This window comes from Lactuca sativa, chromosome 5, assembly GCF_002870075.4.
Source record: "Lactuca sativa cultivar Salinas chromosome 5, Lsat_Salinas_v11, whole genome shotgun sequence".
Taxonomy (NCBI): Eukaryota; Viridiplantae; Streptophyta; class Magnoliopsida; order Asterales; family Asteraceae; genus Lactuca; species Lactuca sativa.
The window spans coordinates 365,376,325-365,399,674 of NC_056627.2; the positions used below are offsets into that span (position 1 = coordinate 365,376,325).

Sequence of the window (23,350 nt, forward strand, 5' to 3'; positions counted from 1 at the left end):
GGTTGAGTTAGTGCTTGTCCGATGGAAACACACGAATGGGCCGAATCTCACCTGGGAGACGGAGAGTGACATGATGAGTCGCTACCCGCAATTGTTTGTTGATGTGTGATTCCGGGGACGGAATCATTCTAAGGTGGAGAGAATTTTAACGCCCGTGTTTCTGGGCTTGCCATTTTTTAGCAATGTAATAGTCTAGGTTAACCTTTGTAACCCCAATTTGAAATAATAAAAATGTATTATTTGTGAATTATGTGTTTATTTTCTTAATTATTATAATTTAATGAATTAAGAATAAAATAAACGTCAAAATTAAAGTATTAGATATGCTCGATATCTTTGCCTAAAGTTGTAGTGGCCGAAACGAGGTTTCCGAATATATACAGAACGTCCAAATCTGACTTCGTCTGAGGAAGTTATGAATTTCTGAAGTTTCGACTGGGCAGTATGCAGCCCGAATACTCGATTTGAGATCGAGCGGTTTTTAGCCGAAACAATCTAAACAAGAATCGAAGATCTCGTTGTTAGTAGCGAAACGATGAAAAGTGAGGCGAGAACGGACGTCAGACGAAGAAGTTATGAATTTATAACGAAGTTTTTCTGTCCCGGCCTTCTAAAAATAAATAATAAAAATAAATTCAAAATTAGCCGACGGAGTCTAAATGAAAGTTGTAGATTATGGTCTGACCTACGCGTGGATATAAAGAACGTCGAAAACGGAGTTCGTGTGAAGAAGATATGAATTTCCGAAGTTTATTAAATAATTTGTATTTAAATTTAATTAGAAATCCCGGCATTATCCGAAGACGAGTCATCGGACTCATCCAAAGTACGCCCCGCGTACACCGAGGCATGACGACATTCGCACTCGAGTACTTCCGATACGTAAGCCATGACGATCTGAGGCGTACGCCCCGCGTAACCCCGAGGTCCAGCCTCTATAAATAGGATCCGAGGCAGCCTTAGACCTTTTGCAAATTTCTTCCTTCTCTCTCTAGCCTTTGCCTCGTTTTGCGTGCCGTTTGTACCCCGAAGCCTCGGTAATATTCTCGAGCCCCGAAGCAAGTCCCGAGATCCCGAAGATCCCGAGAAGTGCGATTCCCGAGCCGAAGCTCTGCCCGCGAGAAGTTCGATTTTTGTAGAGATCTTCCAGATCTGCTGAGGATTACTACTTCTGCAAGCCGTAGTGTTGCCCGATCGTCTTCCGATCAAGTGAGTGTATAGTCCCTTTTCAATACGTGATATTATACAAGTAACCGTTAAACGTATTTAAGAATACGGGATGTGAGTGTGTAGTCATTTTCATTCCAACGCAATATTATGAAGTATTCTATATAAAATACGTGCTATGTGTATATATTTTGTTGTTATATGTGTGAATGTATATTCACTCTCTTCTATCTCATAGATCTGATATATTCTCTATGAAATATGTGTTATGTGTGTATGCCTCTTCTGTTATGTGGAATATGTATTGATTAAAGCATGCTATACAGGTTTTTAAACAATGTATAAAAATGTATATTTTTATCTACTAATATGTTGGGTAGAACATGGGTAGATAACTGGTGTGAAATAAACAGATGAGAGGCCTCGGTGTTATTGGTGTTATTCTAGTCATTCAGCAGAGTATGGATGACGACCACAGACTATTCTAGACTGTTCTGTGGAACACTAGCAGACTCATTACCTGTAGGTGTTGTGAACGACGTGTTCACCGGTGTACTCTATCCCCCGCATGGTTGCCTTTAGGGCACTTATTGTTGAGGAAGCCCCTCTGCAGTAATGTCCGTCCCGATGAAAATCCTGAATTAGGTTCCTTATAATAGATGTTATTTTAGGGACGTAAAGTGAGGATAACGGGAATGGGTAATCGGGTTTATTGTTGATTGTTGAAATTAAATATAATTATTGTGGGTTGAAAACCTATATGCTCACCAGGCTCCCAAGCCTGACCCACTCAGTTTATTTGTATTACAGAAAGTGGCGAAAGAGCTTAAGATGGGAAAATCGTCAAGTTGTTTTGTTTACAAGTCTGTATATGTATATATTTGTTGAATGACTTGTAATGTTATCGTTTATGCTTTATGATCTGTATCGGAACATGACATCCCGACTTTTGATTATGAAATGAAATCATATTTCTATATGAAATGTTTTGATAAATATCTATTTTATCATGTTTTGTTTTTGGGAACAAATTCCGCATCTCTTTTAAAATTAAAAGGATTTACTCTGAAAATGTTTAAAAAGCATAAATGAAATCGGTCTTTTCTGGCCGAGATTTTGGGGATGTCACACAAGTAGGTGTTTTTACTCTTTAAGGAAAAAAGAAATGATGTAATTAATAGTTGAAAAAAAAAACACATACCATTTTTGTATGGATGATATCCATTGCTACTTTGGTGCATTACATTTGCCAAATATAAACTATGATTGGATAAATAAAACATCACCTGAAGAGTAAAAGCTTCCAATGGAATTAGAACTAGTGTTGTCACAAGATAAACATCATCGAATTCATTATTGATAAACTTCCCACCATTTGTAACACTACAACCAAATTCAAAGACAACAATGCCACTTCAAAAACATGTAGTGATCTTAAAAAGATAGTGATCACTATGAATAGTAACAGTACATCCAAATTCTAAGATTCCATGTATCACAAAAGGTTCCTAATTTCATGTTTGGTGACAGACGTGTAAATAAAACAGACATGCCAATTACATAGAAGGTTTACCATTCTTGGAGGAAAACAAATAGTAATTCAAAAGCATCATTCAGGAGGTTTACTCCAAGCTCTTCTATAAATGTGTATATTCTGCCTCTTCCTATTTCTCGACCTTTCACAAATGCAAGGTATGTTCTTCACTGTCTCATGTTTTCTCTTCTCTTACCTGTTAACGATTTTCTATATAAATGTATATTTTGCTCCCTTTCGACAAAATCATATATGCACATTATGATGTAGTGTCTGATGCTTAACAATGGTGTTCTATAGGACTGTTTTGCTACTATCTAAGCTAAGAAATCATGTTGTAAGTACTCATTATTGATTAACCTTTCATTTATATATTTGTAAAACCTCTATTTTTTTTAAAAAGTGAAGTATTTGATTTCATAACTGCTTAACAATTGCCTGAACATGGCTGCATACACCAGTCTATTCAACCGCAATACCCATTCGTGAATTAAACTATCCCAAAATCCAGTAGAGATACCTTGTAAAAACAAAGACCCGACTTTAAAAAGTGCAAAATGCAAGGAACTTTTAAAGGTAGAAGACTACCTATTCAATGCAACAAAAAGGAAGTTCTTACAATTAGCCCAAAAATCATAACTAAGATGTACCTCTCTCCCTCTCACTAACAGACATACACATAATACATCGATTAAAGACCAAACTTTTGGATCTTGTATCTGACAAATCTCAAATTCTCAAAATGTATTAGAAATTGAAAAAATGAATCAAAGAAGATAACAATAAGAAATTTTAAATTAGTTTTATCACATATGAAGTTGATGTTGCTTTATTTTTTTCTTCTATGTAATTTATTATCTCAATAGAAGTATCGTTAATCAATCAATCTTCAAACTAAACAGAATCGTTATCGAAATTAATAGAAGTTACCAGCTAGCAAACGGAGTAAAAATTCAAAGTTAAATAAGCAAGAAACATATATGAAGAAAATTACCTTCAATCGCCCATTCATCAAACAAACCAAACGTGATTTGAGGTCAACAACCATATATCATGTCATAATATTGTTCCCCATAACTACACTTGGCACAAATCTATCATAAATCATCAAAAGCAAAAAAAAAAAATTAAGCACCAAAATTATTCAGACAAAAAAAAAGCATGTTTATAAAATACATACCATAGCAGGTGGACCAAACCCTAGCTCAAGTTGACCTCAGTACTCATGTGAGAAAGAAACCTCAAATTGGAGTGGTTTTTGCCCTTTTGATGAATTCTTGAAATCACCTAAATCACTTAGACCTTCATAAATTTTTCCCACAAAAATTTTGGTCTCCTTTCAATACAAACTCCTATAAATATCAAATTACAATTACTTTTATGCCAAAATTTTGGAGCATCAAGATTGGATATGATCTTATCTATAGTTCAACTGTCCTAAAAGGCTAAAACAATGTCATAGCATTGGAACCTTTCAAAGTTTCAAGATTAGCATGGTTAATGATTACCCTCACAATACATTAATGGGAAAACTCCTATAAAAAATTCATAATCATCATTATATATCTGAAACCGCATATGTATTCTTAAAGATATAAAAGTCAAAATAATTATTTGAGTTTAAAGTAGCAGAAAGGGATGGCTTACATTTATTGACCAAAACACCCTTATTTTTATAACTTATGTAAACCAACCATATAAATATGAATATATATTACAAAAAACAAATTGAAACACTATCAATAAACATAAACATGAAACTTACAGATTAAAAAAAAGATAGATGTGCAAAGCAATGTCCTAAAACATAAATTTGTCCCTATTAGTGCAATAGTATCTGGACATCTGAATAGAGGATACAACTATCTTCAATCAAGTTCTTGCACTAGAACTTGATTTTTGGCGAATTTACTATATGCGTTCATGGAATTATTTAGAGAGGGAAATGTTTTCGTTTTTTAAACCAACCCGACAAATTAGATTTGACTCCTTTAAATAGGATCGACATGAAACTGTCAAAATTTAGTTTTGATAACTTCTCAAAACTAATCTCATCTGAATAAAACCATAAATAAAAAAAAAACTAATTTCGGATTGATCTCATAAGACCCCAAGGCCCAAGGCCATCTTTTGACCATTTAATATATACTTAAATTACTAGTAGTCCACTAGTAATTCAAAGCCCTCAACCCCACACTAGCCCACCTTAAGTTCTTAACACTATCCCACCTTAAGTTCTTAGTCCATTGTAGTAGAACTAAGAGAGCAAGCCTTTTTTAAAATCCCAAGGTTTGATGTTCCTTTCTATATGGGATAAGAAACTTTGACAAAATTATATAAACACCAACAATCCCCCACATTTTCGATTCAAACCGAAGACAATCCCCCACATTTGAATAGAAAATAAGCAATACAATTCCATAGAAACAAGATATAAGATGCATAAGAAAAAGTGTCTTTTGAACTTGAACTTTTCATATTAAGTACATATCGAAATTTCTTCATGGATAGTGACTAAAGTCTTGAACTACCACATGAAATAGTAATCTAAACAATACATATCACACATATCATATCTAAACATATTTCAATTCTTACGGTTGTGTTCATTTCGATCTTGAACAAATCCTACTTCATGAGATCCTTAGAAGACGTAGCCATAATTATCTTCATAGTTGCAAATGCACATCAATCTCATATAGGTGATGCTTGTAACGACCCAATTTTCACATCCAAAAATTTCGTTATAAAACATTACATGAAAGCATTAATAGTTAAAACATTGTTTGATTAAACCATTTCACATCAAAAACCAAATTGAAAACCACAACATTCGATCAATCAAATATTAGAGTATCAATCCCAGAATAAACTCGTAACTGCGGAAACAAGAGAGTGTGTGTGTGTGTGACATGCTGCTACCGCGCCGACTCCTTTCCCTTTGCTGAGGAGGTACCTGAAACCAAAACTGAAAACCGTAAGCATGAAGCTTAGTGAGTTCCCCCACTGTACCACATACCATATAATCTCATAACATACATATATTGTCAGGCATATCTGGGTGCCCGACCTACCCCTTCGGCCCTCTCGACCGAATATTGCCTAGCATATCTGGGTGCTGGCCTCCCCTTCGGTCCTCTCGACCGGATACTGCCTAGCATATCTGGGTGCTGGCCTCCCCTTCGGTCCTCTCGACCGGATACTGGGGAACTATTCCTCCCCTCCACTACTACCACATAACATGTATCACAATATCAGAATCTATCTAACATGGCTGGGTATGACTACCCCTTCGGCCCTACCGACCGGATACCTCGGGGACTATCTCCCCCTACTGTCACTAGCACATAGCATCATATCATACTAGCACATAAACATAACACAGGTAGTAGTAATCCCTAGATGAATATCACAGAGACAATCATCTACATACAACTCCTACTGGTGGGTCGGCATTGTGGCTGTAGACCCACCGTTACTGGAAGGTAACTCACCTCGAAGTAGCTGCTGATCTGATCGGGAACTGACTGTCTACTGCTGCTGCTGCTGCTCCGGAAATCCTCCGGCTGCAATTCCCACAACATACTCAATCAAACGTTGCTAACTGTCCTTTGGGTAAAATGACCATTTTACCCCTGATCATGCCCTAAGTCAAAGTCAGAGTCAACTTTCAGTTGACCCGACTCGCCGAGTTGGCTTTCCAACTCGCCGAGTCCCTACCCAAATGATTGTCCTGAATTCCGTTTCTACTCGTCGAGTTAGGCGACGACTCGACGAGTTCTCCTTCTAAACTGATATTCAAGTCCTTCATCCTACTCGCCGAGTTGTATGAACAACTCGTCGAGTTCATCTTCATCCGATGAACACTTATGCTGCGACTCGCCGAGTTGTATGAACAACTCGCCGAGTCTGTTCTTGATCTAAGGAGATTGCCTTGAACTCGCCGAGTCAGGGCATTGACTCGCCGAGTTCCTCCATAGATGAGTTCAGCTTCCGACTCACTGAGTCACACCCCGTGACTCACTGATCACTCGACACTATGAAAAGGGGACAAACTCGGAGACTCGCGAACCGACTCGCCGAGTCAAATGAACGACTCGCCGAGTCGTTGCCATGCAACCACTAACTACACAGATTTGCTCAATTCCAGTCCATGCCATTCACAGATTTGGGTTCCTAGAGCATGAATCACACGTAAAGTTTCCAACTTTACGTGTAGATATTCACCAATAAGGGTTTTAGGGTTCAGAATGCACCCAAAAGGGTAGATCTAGGGTCTTCATGCAATGAGGGTCCATAAAGGCAACAGATCTGAGCTCCTTGAGCTCAATCATGCCTAGATCTAAGGGCCAATCAGCTTATTATGAAATAATTTGCACATACAAGCTTGGGGATTGGCTCAAGAATGACTTAAATGAAGTAATAAGCATAGAAACAGGGGAAAACGGGTTATACCTCAAAGGAACTACTGAGAGAGCACAAAGATGCTTGGATTCCTTCCCTTCCTCTTAATCTACTTCCCTTTTGCCTCAAAACCTTCAAGAACACACAACAATTGCTTCAAACTCTCTATGAATAGCTTAGAATGAGGGTTGGAAGCTCGGGGGGAGGGGGGTGAATGGGGGCTGGCTTGGGGCGGATATGTTGTTTAAATAGGGTGCAAACCCCTGAAACTTAGGGTTTCATCCAACAGCGGTGACTCGCCGAGTCCAGAATATGGACTCGCCGAGTCACCAACTTAAACGTGTCCCGGGGTCCCGTCTCTACTCGACGAGTCGGACCTATGGCTCGTCGAGTCCAAGGCTAAAAATGGAAAATACACAAATAATATTTACGTACCAGGAACCAGGTGCTACAATGCTAATCTGGAAAATTCCACAAGCTTTCACTAGTAAGCTATCAGCATCATTAAGAATAAAATCAACCCTAAAAACATCTATTGAAACACACATAAATCATCATAATAATGAGTATAGAGACCTGTGTGTACTAACTTGAGTTTTCCTCAACTAGTTTGCCTATTGAACCTAGACCATGGGATCTCCAATGTTGCTAGTTAGGTTGCCGCCAAGTGATAACTCATTGTGTTGGCTTTAAGCCCATTCCCCTCGATGTAAACAAAACTTGCTCTCGATTTAGGCCCTTTGTCAAAGGATCGACAATATTTTCTTTTGACTTTACATAATCAATGGAAATAACTCCATCTTTTAGCAAGTCACGAATGGATTTATGACGCCGTCTGATATGTCTTGATTTGACATTATATATTTGATTCTTGGCTCTTGTAATAGGTGCTATATTATCACAATGAAGACAAATTGCAAAGACAGGTTTCGTCACCTAAGGACTACCTTGTAAAAATCCTTGAAGCCATTCTGCTTCTTCAGCGGCTTTATCTAAGGCTACAAATTCAGCTTCCATAGTAGACCTTGTCTTTACAGTTTGTTTGCAAGATTTCCAAGATACTACAGCACCTCCAAAAGTGAACACATATCCACTTATAGATTTACCATCAGAGTTAGTTGAAATCCAATTTGCGTCACAAAATCCTTCCAAGACAGGAGGATATTTTGTATACTGCAAACCATAATGCATGGTATGTTTGAGGTAGCGAAGCATCCTTACTAGAGCAAACCAGTGATCACGCCATGGATTACCGGAATACCGACTAAGACAACTTACAATATATGCCAAATTAGGTTGTGTACAATTCATCAAGTACATCAAGCTACCAAGAACTTGAGTGTACTCCAGTTGAGAAACACTATCTCCTTGATTTTTCTTCAGTTTATTTCATGGATCAAAAGGAGTAACGACAGACTTATCATCATATGACCAAAACGTATTAGTATTTTCTCAACATAGTGTGATTGGGTAAGAACATATCCTTCTGAATTCCTGTGAATTCGAATTCCTAATATCACATTTGCTACTCCCATATCTTTCATATCAAATGAGGAGCTTAGCATATGTTTAGTTTTATTGATAACATCCAAATTACTTCCCATAATAAGCATATCATCGACATAAAGATAGATGATAACACATACATTATTATACTGTTTGATGTAAACACATTTGTCACATTCATTAATGTGAAAAACTGTTCGACAATAATGTTTGATCAAACTTCTCATGCCATTACTTTGGCGCCTGTTTAAGTTCGTATAAAGACTTGGTTAATTTACACACTTTGTGTTCTTGACCTTCACAATAAACCCTTCAGGTTGCTGCACATAAATTTCTTCATCCAATCCACCATTCAAAAATCCATTCTTTACATCCATTTAATGTATAGCCAAATTGTAAATTGAAGCAATGGATAACAAAGTCCTGATAGATGTAATTTGTGTTACTGGTGAATAGGTATCAAAGAAATCTTGTCCTTATTTTTGACGAAACCACTGGCTACTATACGAGCTTTATATTTCTCAATAGTACCATCAGTTCGGATTTTGCGTTTAAAAATCCATTTTTGGCCTATTGGTTTATGTCCAGGAGGCAAATCAACCAATTTCCAACTTCACTCTTGATAGCTTCTTTCCAATAAGGAGCCACAGAAGATTCAAAAGTCGCCTTATATGTTTAAGGCTCATTGTCTGTCAGTGAAACAGGTCATGAAATCAGGTCCAAAGTCTTTGATAATTTTGCCACGTTTACTTCTTTTAGGTTCTTGAATTGAAGCGTGAACCTTAGAAGTACCCACATCAAATGGTTTTACATTGGTGTTCAATTCATTATGATTTTGTATATCATCAAACGATCTTTTCCTTGAATGAACATCTTTATAAGGAAAAATGGTCTCATAGAATTCTGCTTCTGCAGATTCTATTATAGAATTATGATGAATATCATCAACATGTGACGTATATACCAAAAATCTATATGTTGCACTATTTCTGGTAGAACCAAGAAAAATACAGTCAACAATTTTTGGTCCAAGTTTAGTTCTTTTAGGTAAAGGAACTTGAACTTTGGCAAGACACCCTCACACTTTCATCATTTTGTATGATGGCAATTTTCTTTTCTACAATTCATAAGGAGATTGAAGAAATTTCTTATGAGGAATTTTATTCAAGATGTTATTTGCAGCAAGACAAGCTTCACCCCATAAACTTTGTGTTGCTCCAGAAGTAATCAACATCGAATTTATCATATTTTTTAACATTCAATTCTTCCTTTCAGCCACTCCATTTTGGTGAGGCAAATAAGGAGCTGTAGTTTGATGCACTATTCCATGAGTAGAACAAAATTTTGAAAATTCATTTGATTCATACTCACCCCCTCTATTAGATCTTATAATTTTGATCTTTTCATTAAGTTGATTTTCAACTTCAGCCATGTAAATTTTAAACTTGTTTAAGGCTTCATCTTTTATATGCATCAAATATACATAACAAAATCTGTTGCAATCATCAATAAAAGAAATATAATAATTCATTCCTCCATGTGTTGGGGTCGATTTAAAGTCACATAAATCAGTATGAATTAAACCAAGTATAACATTTGATTTCGCAACAGACTTATATGGATGACTAGTGAATTTTGCTTTTGTGCAAATCTCACATTTTGTGTGCTTGTTTAATGAACTTATAGGTAATAATTCAAGGTTTATCATTCTTTGTAATGATCGGAAATTAACATGGCCTAATCTTGAATGCCAAAGGGAAGTTGAGTCAAGCATGTACATAGAAGGAGCAGTGCTAGTGCTTGCGTTATTCTTATTGATAAAAGCATCATTGTTTGGTACAACACTTAACTTAAAGAGTCCCTCACTGAGTTAACCTTTGCCAACATAAGTAGGACCCTTAGTACGTACAAATTTATTAGAATCAAAGACCATTTTGAACCATTTGTTACTTAACATATGACCCGAAATTAGATTCTTTATCACAGTAGGAACATGCAGCACATTGGTAAGCACCAAATCTTTTCCATATGTGAGTTTCAGATTCACTTTCCCTTGTCCTTCAACCTTGGCAGTAGTAGCATTTCCCATGAACATTGGTTCTCCATCTTCAACTTGTTGTTAAGTAGTAAACATGCTTTTTGAGTTGCATATGTGTCTTGTAGCACCAGTATCTACCCATCAATCAACACCATTCACCATTTGAAACCAGATTTGCTTCAATTATTCCAACAAAGAGTTCTGCAGATTAAACAACATTTGATTGGTTAGAATTTCCTAGATTACCATATTTGCCACCAAAACTTCCAGAATTTCCACCATTTCCATCATTTTTTGCACCCTTTTGAAGCGACAATCCTTAGCCTTATGACTAGTTCTTCCATAAACCCAACAAGTTGCAGGTGTTTTCTTGAATTTTTTCTTGTTTGGATTGAACTTGTCATCATTCTTTGAAGTATTTGCTTTGCCTTTGCCTTTAAATTTCTAATTCTTAGAATCTATATCTATATCTATATATCTTATAAAGCTAACATTTTTCCTTTCATCACATTCATTTGAAACTCTCATGCATTTTTCCTTTCACCACATTCATTTGAAACTCCCAAGACTTTTCAATTTCTTCCTAATAATGGTTATAAGTTGGTTAATAAGATTAAATAAATATCATACATAAAGTGTAATCATATACAAACTAAATTTCAATATTAAAAGAATATATTTACTTCTACTTATAAAGTTATGTTTTTTAACTTTTAACATATTATACTTAATTTATTAGTTTTAATATATTGTTGGGTGTAAACCATTATCATTTTAAAGCTACAACTTTTGAACTATTTGTATAAAATACTTACATTATAAATTTAAGACTAAACTACAAATTTGGTCCCTGTGGTTAGCAAAAAATTGTGGATGGAGTCCAAAAAGTTTCGAATTTGCACCACTGGTCCAAAATCACAAGCATTTTGTGGATTTGGTCCCTGAACAACATGAAACGACTCTTTTACCCTTTTCATTTGTTATTTCTATTTTATTTATTAATTTCAACATTTAAATATTTAGAAAAAAATAAAAATAAAATCCTACTCCACCCACCCAATCATTCCACCAATATCCCCCTTCTATCTCTACCATATCTCTCTCTATCTATTTATCTATCTATCTATCTATCTATTTATCTATCTATCTATCTATCTATCTATCTATCTATCATACACACACACACCATTAACTTAATTATACGAGACCAAGCCATCTTCCGCCTCTGGCCAAGCCTCCACCGACGCCAGCTTAATATCGTGTATCCGACTTCTTCACCCAATCGACACCTAGATTCTTCTGCAACTCTTTTGACGACAATCATGGAAACTCGATGGGGTTATGTGCACCCGATTTTACCCTTGATGGTGTAACCTGCTGCTACTAGCAACTGAATCGCCCCTGCTTCTACTAGCTACTGAATTGCCTGAGTTGTCTTCCCGAAACCCATTTCTCTGATCACCATAAGAACTAGGTAGTTGTGTACAGCTTGGAGTAATTCTTTATTCAGTTTGTCAGGTCTGGTGAAGGGGCTTTAGGGTATCCAGAGAGGGTTTATGGTTTGATTTCAAGATCAAAGATGAGGGCTTTAGGCTTTTCAGAAGCGATCATTGGGTTAATTGATGGTTTAGGGTTTGATATTTTCAAGTGTTCTTGATGTTTTTATTTTGATTTTCGAAATGGGTTAGATGATGAAATGAAGATGAATGATCGAATTGTTTCTTTGAAGAAGATGAATTATCGAAACTTATGAACGGAGATGAAGGATCGAGATGTTAAAACGTGTACTGATTTTGATGATTCTGTAATGGAGATTTAATCAAATTGATTTTTTTATTTTGTGAAGATTGTAGTTTAGTTGAAAGGGATGGTTTGGATTACCGATGTTGGAGTTTTGAAAGGATGAAATTTTGCAACAGATATGTTGGATTGAAGCAATGAGAGAGAGAGAGAGAGAGTAGGTGGCCCCAATTTTTTTATTTCTTTATTTTTATTTAATATGTTATTAAAGAAAATATTAAAAAATGCAAAAAGAAATTAAAAGGGTAAAATCGTCCTTTCAATTTTTCCAAGGACCAAAACCACCGAAATTTCTTTATATTAGGACTAAAACTACAAAAAAAATTCTTGATTTTGGACCGTTCATGCAAGTCGAAAACTTTTTGGACCTTATCCACAGTTTTTTGCAAAACACAGGGACCAAATTTGCAGTTTTGTCTAAATTTAAATATAACATTACAGGATCAACTTAAATATAAATTTTGGCTTAACTTAAATAACCCAAATAATATTTTGTAAATACTAAAAAGTGATAAATTATAGTATCTTTCTAATAATGATTATACGTTAGTTAATAAGGTTAAATAAATATCAAACCTCAAGTGTAATCATAAATAAACTAAATTTCAATATTAAAATAACATATTTACTTCTACTTATAAAGTTATGTCTTTAACTTTTAACAAATTATACTTAATTTATTAGATTAAGATGTTGTATGTAACCATTATCAATTTAAAGCTACAGCTTTTGAACAGTTTGGACAAAATACTTAAATTGTTAGTTTAAATATAACATTACAATATCAACTTAAATATAAATTTCAGCTCCACTTAAAAACCCCAATGAATATTTTGTGAGTAGTTAAAAATGATAAATTGTAATGCTAAATGCAAAAACTGGATTATAATCTCAATTCAACTAAAATATTTCTTAAAAATATTTGTATAATCGTTAAAAGTTTTCAAATACATAGCTTAAAATAACTTACAATAACAATAGTTAAATATAACTCTATATAAAAGATTATACTATTACCTTTAAAATTAAAAAACAATGTTTGATATTTTAAATAATTATAATGATATAAATTAAAATGTTAAACAAATAAATTTTAAAAAATTAATTAACAATAACAACAACTATAAATAACATTAAACCATATATTATATTTAATTTTATTCATGAGTAACTCGCAGGTAGAAGTCATTCAAACGGTTGAGATTATGCAGTTATAATAGATGCATATATTATCATATAATTCAAAATAATCAATATATTATCAATTTAGTATACGAATTACTATATCAAATTTAACAACAACGTTATTGTTATATTTAAAAAAAAAACATATATTTGTAAAGATTTCAACTATATATGTGTTTCTGCGCAACGCGCTGACATTCGCCTAGTATCTTATAAAGCTAGCATTTTTCCTTGAACCTCATGCATTTGAAACTCCCAAGACACCACATTCATTTGAAACTTCCATGACTTTTTAATTTCTTTCTAATAATGATTATAAGTTGGTTAATAATGTTAAATAAATATCAAACATAAAGTGTAATCATATATAAACTAAATTTCAATATTAAAATAATATCTTTACTTTTATTTATAAAGTTATGTCTTTAAATTTTAACATATTATACTTTATTTATTAATTTTAAAATGTTGTTGTATGTAAATCATTATCATTTTAAAGCTACGACTTTTGAACAGTTTGTAATAGGGATGAGATTTAGAACCGGAAAACCGGACCGGACCCAGAACCGGACCGGAACCGGAACCGGTATACCCGGAAATTGCTTAAACGGTCCGGGTATTGGGTTTCAAAATTACTCTTATCCGGGTTCCGGGTATGGGTCTAACGGGTCCGGTTAATCCGGGTTTTTTAACCGGATTTGTTTAAAAAACCGGAACTGGGTTTAGTGGGTATTAGAACCGGTTTAGATGTGGAATCGGTATAGGGTATAGGAAATATGGGAACCGGAATATGATTAGTCTCTTTTCCCTGTGCCCTCAATGTTCGTCGATTGGAGAAAAGATTAAAAAAAAAAACCATCGATCACAGAGAGGAATATGTTGTCGTCGCCTACACAATCCTCAGTTCCTCACTCGATTTGCGCCGATATTGAAGCCCAAGCCTCAGTCAATTTATGCCAATACTAAGCCTTAATTCAGGTCGACGATGATCAAATCAATCTCCTACAATCATTCCCAATTGAACTTCAAATCAATCTCCTACAATCAATTAAAGACCAATGGTGGACAATTGGGTAAATAACAATGAAGCTACATAAGTAAGTTGTAGTGTTAAAGTGTTAACTGTTAAGATGTTTTCTAAGCCTCAGTCGATTTGCTTTTTTTTTCTTAAGATGTATGCTTCAGAAGTTAATGTAGACTCACCGTTGATTTCTAAATCATCATCAAGTTAAGATGATCTGGCTGGCAGACATAATAAAAGCTAAAAGTCAAATTACAGCGATTTTCTTTAAACATAATAAATTAATAATGGAGATAACTATTATAGTATTTCTTACAATGGAAAGCATGAGAGTTGTTGAGGGTAAAACTGCAGTGCCTCCTGGAACATAAAGTCCAACAGAAGAAATGCTCCTTGCCACTCGTTTGCATCTCACACCCTAAAACTCACAAAAGAACCATATAAACTCAAAAGTTGAGGGACTAAATTCGTAAAATGTATACAACTTACTTTCATATTTTCAATAGTCACTGTGATATTAGTTCATATTGGACTATTGTAGTGCCTAAATGTAATTTCTTTAAACCAACTTTGTTATACCTAGTTATTTTTTTTAAATAAATCAATGTCGTCAATAACCTAATAACCTAATAACCTAAATGTAATTTTTTGTTTGTTAATTTTTTTTATAACGGTTGAAAGATTATGTGATTGAGGTAACAAAAAAAATCCGGGTTTTCCAGTTCTAAACTCATTTGACCCGGTTCTACCTTACCCACTTTCCTATTTCCGGGTTTTTCGGTTCTAGACCCACTTTACCCGAAACCGAACCGGACCCGGTTCCTATATACTGGTCCGGTTTCCGGTTCTAAAAAATATCGTTAAACGGGTCCGAGTTTTCGGGTCCGGGTCCATCCGGTCCGGGTTTGGACCCACTTTCATCCCTAGTTTGTATAAAATACTTAAATTGTTAATTTAAATATAACATTACATGGTCAACTTAAATATAAATTTTAGTTCAACTTAAACAACGCAAAGAATATTTTGTAAATAGTTAAAAGTGACAAATTATAGTGTCTTTCTAATAATGATTATAATTTGGTTAATAAAGTTAAATAAATAATTAAATATGAAACCTAAAGTGTAATCATAAATAAAATAAATTTTAATATTAAAATAATATCTTTTCTTCTACTTATAAAGTTATATATCTTTAATTTTTAACATATTATACTTAATTTATTAGATTTAATATGTTGTTATATGTAAACCATTATCAGTTTAAAGTTACAACTTTTGAACAGTTTGAATAAAATACTTAAATTGTTAATTTAAATATAACATTACATGATCAATTTTAATACAAATTTCAGTTTCACTTAAAAAACCCAAATAATATTTTGTGAATAGTTAAAAGTGATAAATTGTAGTGCTAAATACAAAAACTAAATTGTAATATCAATTTAACTAAAATATTTCCTAAAGATATTTTTATAATCATTTAAATTTTCAAATAAATAGCTTAAAATAACTTACAGTAACAATAGTTAAAACTAACTTTATATAAACGATTATATTGTTACCTTTAAAAACAAAAAACAATTTTTGATGTTTTAAATAATTACAATGATAGAAATTAAAACATTAAACAAATAAATTTTAAAAAATTAATTAACAATAACAAATAATATTAAACCATAAATTATTTTTATTTTCATCTATGAGTAGCCCGCGGGTAGAGATTATTCAAACGATAGAAATTATGTAGTTTTAATAGATTTACATATTATAATATAATTCAAAATAATCAATATATTATATCAAATTCATATACGAATTATTATATCAAATTTAAAAACAACGTTATTGTTATATTTAAGAAAACATATATTTGTAAAGATTTCAACTATATAGGTGTTTCTGCGCAACGCGCGGACATTCGCCTAGTTGTTAGAAGTATTTCCTGCAACAAAGTTAGCACTAGCCTCCAAAGAAACTGCATCATCCTTTTCATTTTTCTAGTGATCTTTTTCAACACGAAGTTTAAGAACCAATTGCTCAAAACTCATTTCCTCAGTTAGATGTTTCAAATAAAGTTTGAAATATTTCCATGAAGGTGGTAATTTTTCAATTATAGAACCAACCAGGAAATTAGAGTGTAAACCCATACCTTCAACATCAAGTTCGTGGGCAAGGATTTGAATTTCCTCTACTTGTTTCACAACAGATTTCGCATCAAACATTTTGTAGTGTAAAAAGTTTCCAACAACAAACTTCTTGGAACAAGCATATCCGGTTTTGTATTTCATCTCCAATGATTCCTATATTGCTCTACTAGATATGAAAGTAGAGTAAATATCATAGAGGGAGTCATCAAGAGCATTCAGAAACATGTGTTCCAATGCCCGCTAGTGGATTGGTTGGAGGATCTTCAATCAACACTTTATCCACATGCAATATTATCAAATTGAACAACATCTTTTGTTGCCAACGTTTAAAATCTGCCCCCTTGAATTTTTTGGGTTTCTCAACATGATTTTTCAACAGAGTTTGATCCATTTCGAAAGTAAATTTTTGTAAATTCGAAATATAAATACGAAATTTCTGTTTTAGATTGCTATAACTTGTGTAAACCAACAGTATAAATATGAATATATATATATATATATATATATATATATATATATATATATATATATATATATATTATAGAAATCAAATTGAAACACTATCAATAAACATAAACATGAAATTTACAGATGAAAATTACAGATTAAAAACAAGATAGAGGCTTGCAAAGCAATGTCCTAAAACATAAATTCGTCCCTATTAGTGCAATAGTATCTGGACGTCTGAATAGAGGATACAACTATCTTCAATCAAGTTCTTGCACTAGAACTTGATTTTTGGCGAATTTACTGTATGCGTTCATGGAATTGGTCTCGCTCTTCTTCTGTCTTTTTATCCAAAAAAAAAAAGAAGCTTCAATTTGTTAAAAATGGAACCATAGTTATAAAGAATCAATCATATAACCATGTGACAGTCGCATAAACACATATACACATTAACCATGGTAATTTAACGATGCACATTTCATCCAACCAGAAAGATATTTGTATCAGAATCTAATAAATTAACCTACACAACCCAACCATTATTACTGAAGGTATAAAAGACCGAAAAACCATTTGGCTATTTAATATCCCCCAACGATGTTAATCCAAGAAATTAATGTCAATCCTCCTCCTGTTCAAACTACAAGATGATATAAATTCGTTAAAATAACCAAAAAACAAAAGAAATTGAGATGAAGTTGGTTCAGAATAAACACTAAAACTAAAAGACGTTGTAGCAAAGTCAGTATGATTTACCTACTCGATCTCTCTTCTATTTCGACATATTTGTACAGCAACATCAATAGGGCTAAGAAATTTTCCGATTTTTGAATGAGAATTTGATGGAACTAAACACCAGTGACGACCAAAGATTCTTTTCTAAGGTTTAAATAAAGGATTGCGTTTCGTTTTCAACTGATTATGTATATAAAAAAACCAAAATTAAATTTTGGACGAGACCAAGCATCAAATCACATATAAACAGATTGATAATTTATACAATTTCAAGAAAGTGGAAGATAGAAGAAGCTGGTAAGGCAAGCATGGTGATTAATTTACTTTCTTCTCTTCGTAATATATGCATCACCTCTGTTGTCTCCTCCCTTCTGATCACAACATATTGTTAACCTATTCCTCTATGTTGCTATATATATATATATATATATATATATATATATATATATATATATATATATATATATATATATATATATATATATATATATATATATATATATATAAGTAGGTTCATGCGAAAACATAAATATTTTGCGAAAACGTGAAAACATATTTTATCTTATAAAAATCAAACACATATACTTTAGAAATTAAATTTATTAGCAATATGTTAAAGATAATAAGCTTATATTGGTGGGTGTTATGGTAATATAGATTTAAAAGTGGTTTTAATAATTGTTTTTTTTTCACATCCTTAACCACTTTTAAATTCAAGTTTTCATAATAAAAATGTTAAAAAAAACATTATTTGCTAATATGAAACAGTTTGTTATGTATCATCGATTACTATCATGTAGTTCAAAGTTTGGATGAATTCTTATCCAAAATATAAAGTTGAGGTGACACAATCTCATAGATTTTCCTTGTTTTCGCGTTTTCGCAAATTATTTGCATTTTGGTTTGATAGGAACAGATCGTTGTTCCTAAGGGGGCTTCTTATTTAATATAATTAGCAATAAGGTTTATTATGGTTGTTAATCAAAACCATTTACTTTCATTTATTTATTTGTGTCATTTCAATTTATTTATTTTAAATTAAAGAAAATATTTAATTTTATCAAAAAAACCTAAAATTTCTAGCCCTAAAACGAGGACGTTACAATTACAAAATAATATCTAATTGAAATTTTACAAATTACACCTCCATGTTACTTTTTTTTATTTTTTTTTTATCAAAAATTTTTTATTTTTATTTTTATTTACAAATCAAATGTAATATCACTAGAGTTAGGATTAAAAAATAAAAATAAAATAAAATAAAATAAAATAAAAGGTAAGTTATATCATCTGAATAGTCAAAGCCAATGCCAATGTAATATTATGTATTTCAATTTTACGTGGAAAGTTTTTCACTTTTCCAACTTAACATCAACATCTTGGACATTTCACCACTACCAAAACGTATATCGTATTTGGTTTAACTACGAAATTTGAAGTTTGAAGTATGTATTCTTGCTCAACTGTTAAATTGGAAGTGTATGTGTTCGTAGTTTTCTGTTTTATACTATATATTGGTTGATTGTAATTGGTTGGATCCAATTACCACTAATAGTGTAAATATTTTCAACCGGATCCAATGCATTCATTTAACTTTTAGTTTACAATGACAATTTATCCATCAATGTATTGCACGGATACACAACTAATAAATAAAAATACATTTTGGCTTGTGAAAATAATTTATAAAAGAAGTAAACAAAATTGAGAAATGAACTTTTAAAAGGGAAAAAAGTAATTTTGACTTTTTGACGATGAAAGTCTCAAAATTAGCGTCAAAGTCTCAAAATTGTCACCATTTGGCCTCTGAAGTTTTAATCGTGCTAATAAAGTTCTTAAGCTTCAAACTTTTCACCATTTTGCCATTGAGACACTATAAAGGTTCAACATTTTACCGTCCTGTGTGGCATGTGTGTGGCATGTCACGTAGGCTGACCATCTTCGTACACATGGCGTTGACGTGGTATCCACATGGAATTTGAAAAAGTATATTTTCTCTAAAATTAATTTATTGGTGGAAAATATGAAACTAATAAACCTCATGGACCAAAGCTAATAAACCACTACCACCATCTCCATCTATGACAACCACCACCATCACCATCACCATCACCGCCACAACCACAACCATCCCCTTCAACTTGGAAGCAAACATGAACATAAATGTTTAAACATTAGTTTGAAGGTTCATCGAAGAACATGAAGAAACCCTAGATTTAGGTTCGTACTTCCCCACCAGAAACAAAAACACTTTTAAGTCTCATTTTTTTTAATATGAATTTCATCATTTGTTGGAAAAGGGCCCGTTAATTCACAAATTGTCGAGCCGGTTTAACCACATAAGCAATTGTTTTTTATAACTGAAAAGGTGGGTTTTTTTTTTGCCTTTTTGTGTAGAGGTGCACAGCCCGTTTAGCAATTGTCCATGAGAATGACAATGATTATGAAGGGTGTTTTTGGAAATTTTTAGGTTAGGTTACCAAATATATATTAAGAATTTTTTTGGTTGTCCGTTTTTGGTGATTATTTATAAGGGTTTCAACTACTTTGGCTTTGCTAGGTGAATATTGGTTGGTTTGTGACCAACCTAAGCTAACGAATTGGAGTTAGATTAGGTTAAACTTCGACCATATTGCTTGTCAAAGTACCATAAGTAAAATAACGAATTGTGTCATTTTTTAGTTGAGAAACAACTTTTTTTAAAAAAAACGTTTAAAGGATTAAGAAATACATTTAAAGATTGATCTACACGTATGGAAAATTGATCGAGATGGTTGTTTATTAAACCGAATAAAACTTTATAACAGGACAATACATGCTAGATTGATCTCTTTTTCTCCCCATTTTTTTTATAAAAGTTATTATGTACGACACAATTGCGTCAATTACTATTAAAAATAATTAGTCTAATTTTATTGAATAAAACAATGAACACTTGAGCGTAAATTAAATATGACTTTTAACTCAACTCACGTTTTTAATAAAACGATTTTAGTAGTATCTAATTAAAAAGGAAATTGTTTAACATTTTATGTATAAAATAAAACCCAATTTAATTTACTATTTAGATATAGTATCTAATTTAAAAGAATAATTATTTCCATAGTTGGTCAACTATATATACCAATAAATTAAAGCTTGTCCTTTTTCATATATGTCACACTATTTATAATCCTAAAGATTTCTAACTTTTTCTGCACCAAGAAATCCCAACAAATACTTTCTCTTTATCAGGAATCAAGAAAAAGAAAGTAAAACAAAATGGCTTGTAAAGTGGTTAGTGTGACTCTAGCCATGGTCCTTATTGTCTCAATCTGCCGTGGAACCATGGCTCAATCAGGGTGCACCAATGCCCTCATGGGTATGTCACCATGTCTTAACTTCATTACTGGAAATACATCCACCCCATCGTCTTCCTGTTGCTCCCAACTCGGAAACCTCGTTCAAGCTCAACCGCAATGCCTTTGCGCAGTGCTAAATGGGAACGGGATCACACTCGGTATCAGTATCAACCGAACACTGGCTCTAACGCTTCCTGGTGCTTGTAATGTCCAGACTCCCCCAGTCAGCCAGTGTAACGGTAATACTTTTGTAATTTTGATTGTTTGGAAATTTAACACTTCAAAATGAAATGTCCATGCATGTTTTTGTTTATTTATTTTTTTGGTATATTTTTTATTGGGCTTTTCAAAATTCTAACAAATTTTGATTTGGTTTATTTTGTTTATTTAGCCGCAAACGGGCCGGGTACAACTTCTACACCTAGCCCGGCTGCTTCCCCTGAAGGATCTACAAACGAACCAGATATATTGCCAGAAAGCCCGACCGAGTCGGATTCTCCATCGGGTATTTACTTTTTTACCCTTTATCAATATTTTTTTGACCGACTATTAATAAAGTATCATCTAAATTAACTGATCATTTGTGATTAAAGTTTATCTCTCTATGCTAATTAGCAAATGAATTGATGGATGTAGGATCAGGGTCAAAGACAGATGGATTGACACCAAATGGAAGTGAATCACGAACACCAGTTCATCTCTTGGTGTTTGTTCTGTTTGTGGTGACATGGGCTTCTTCAGCTTCACGTTTCTAAATTAATTTTACATTCTTTGTTCTTCCAAGTGCTAAAGAAGTTTTATTTCTTCTTTATCTTGGTAGGTGATTGTGTGTATTAGTAGCGAGCAATTTGTTATTTTTATGAGAAGAGATTGTGTGATTGTAGTATTTGTTTTCTTTAATGAATCAAAAAAAGACATTTTATAAACTTGGTCGGTTACAGTAAGAGATGATTCCATAAAATAATAAGTACTTTTCTATTGTCACACTTAAGGATGATGGTTATATTCTGCTTTTACTAAATTACCCTAAGTACACGGTTTTTTAAAATTAAACAAACGAAAATAACTATTAATTTAACATAATCATTTTTATAATCTTATACTTGGAAAACAAACCAAAAAACTAGTGTTCATTACATGAACCACATAAACCGGGGTTTGTTGTAGCAATACATAAATGGTTTATAACGTTATACAATACCACCCGATACCACATGTACGTATGTATGAATCTGCTAATTAATTTAACATCAAAATGATTAATTTGAATGAAAATGGACCAGTTACTTTGGATTTTTTTTTTTATCAATATTATGGTTCAAGCAAAAGATCTTGCGGTCTTTTCATGGAGTAAAAAATATAATAGCTTTTCGTAAGGTAAAAATATATATATAGTTTTAAAGGAAAATGAAAACAAGGTTTAAAACGTAACAGTAAAACAAAAAAAAAGGTTGTCATATTCCATAAAAGACATCTAAAAACAAACTCCCCCATTAGGAGAAATTAGGCCACCAAAATGCCTATAAATTCATCATCATTTTGACATTCCATCAAAATATAAAGAGATAAAACATTCCACCACACTAACATCCTGAAATCTCCAAAAATGGCTTCAAATAGAGCTAATGTAGTTGGTCTTGTTGTGATTATGGTTATGTTCATGGTGGTGCTATGTGATGGAGCCACGGTTGAGTCATCGAAGTGCAGAAGTGCAATAGTGAGCTTGAGCCCATGCCTCAACTATGTGAGTGGGAACTCATCGAGCCCATCACATCCTTGTTGCTCGCAACTAGCCAATGTGGTCAGGTCAGAGCCACGGTGTCTTTGTGTATTGGTCAGTGGTGGTCACTCATCCGCAAGTTTAAATATTAATGAAACTCTCGCTTTGGGACTACCTAAAGCTTGTGATGTCCATACACCTCCGGTTAGCCGTTGTGATGGTATGTTATTTTTTTTTTTACATTTTAGTTTCTTTATATTTGGACTTATGGGTAACAAAGTGAGAACCCATGTAAGTGAAATTTA

General features: G+C 33.1%; 1 protein-coding gene across 1 annotated transcript; it reads left to right on the plus strand.

Annotated features, from left to right (window-relative positions):
• The first annotated feature begins 21,186 nt into the window (after nt 1-21,186).
• LOC111917617 (non-specific lipid transfer protein GPI-anchored 5) lies at nt 21,187-22,251 on the plus strand. The gene is made up of 3 exons (XM_023913280.2): nt 21,187-21,564; nt 21,717-21,830; nt 21,962-22,251. The coding sequence occupies exons 1-3, from the start codon at nt 21,246-21,248 to the stop codon at nt 22,078-22,080; spliced, it is 552 nt and encodes a 183-aa protein (XP_023769048.1). The 5' UTR covers nt 21,187-21,245; the 3' UTR covers nt 22,081-22,251.
• Nucleotides 22,252-23,350: the final 1,099 nt, after the last annotated feature.

Coding starts and splice junctions, on each gene's coding strand:
- LOC111917617 (XM_023913280.2), top strand. CDS start 21,246: ATGGCTTGTAAAGTGGTTAGTGTGACTCTAGCCATGGTCCTTATTGTC. Junction 21,565..21,716: donor CCCAGTCAGCCAGTGTAACG/GTAATACTTTTG, acceptor TTGTTTATTTAG/CCGCAAACGGGCCGGGTACA. Junction 21,831..21,961: donor CGAGTCGGATTCTCCATCGG/GTATTTACTTTT, acceptor TGATGGATGTAG/GATCAGGGTCAAAGACAGAT.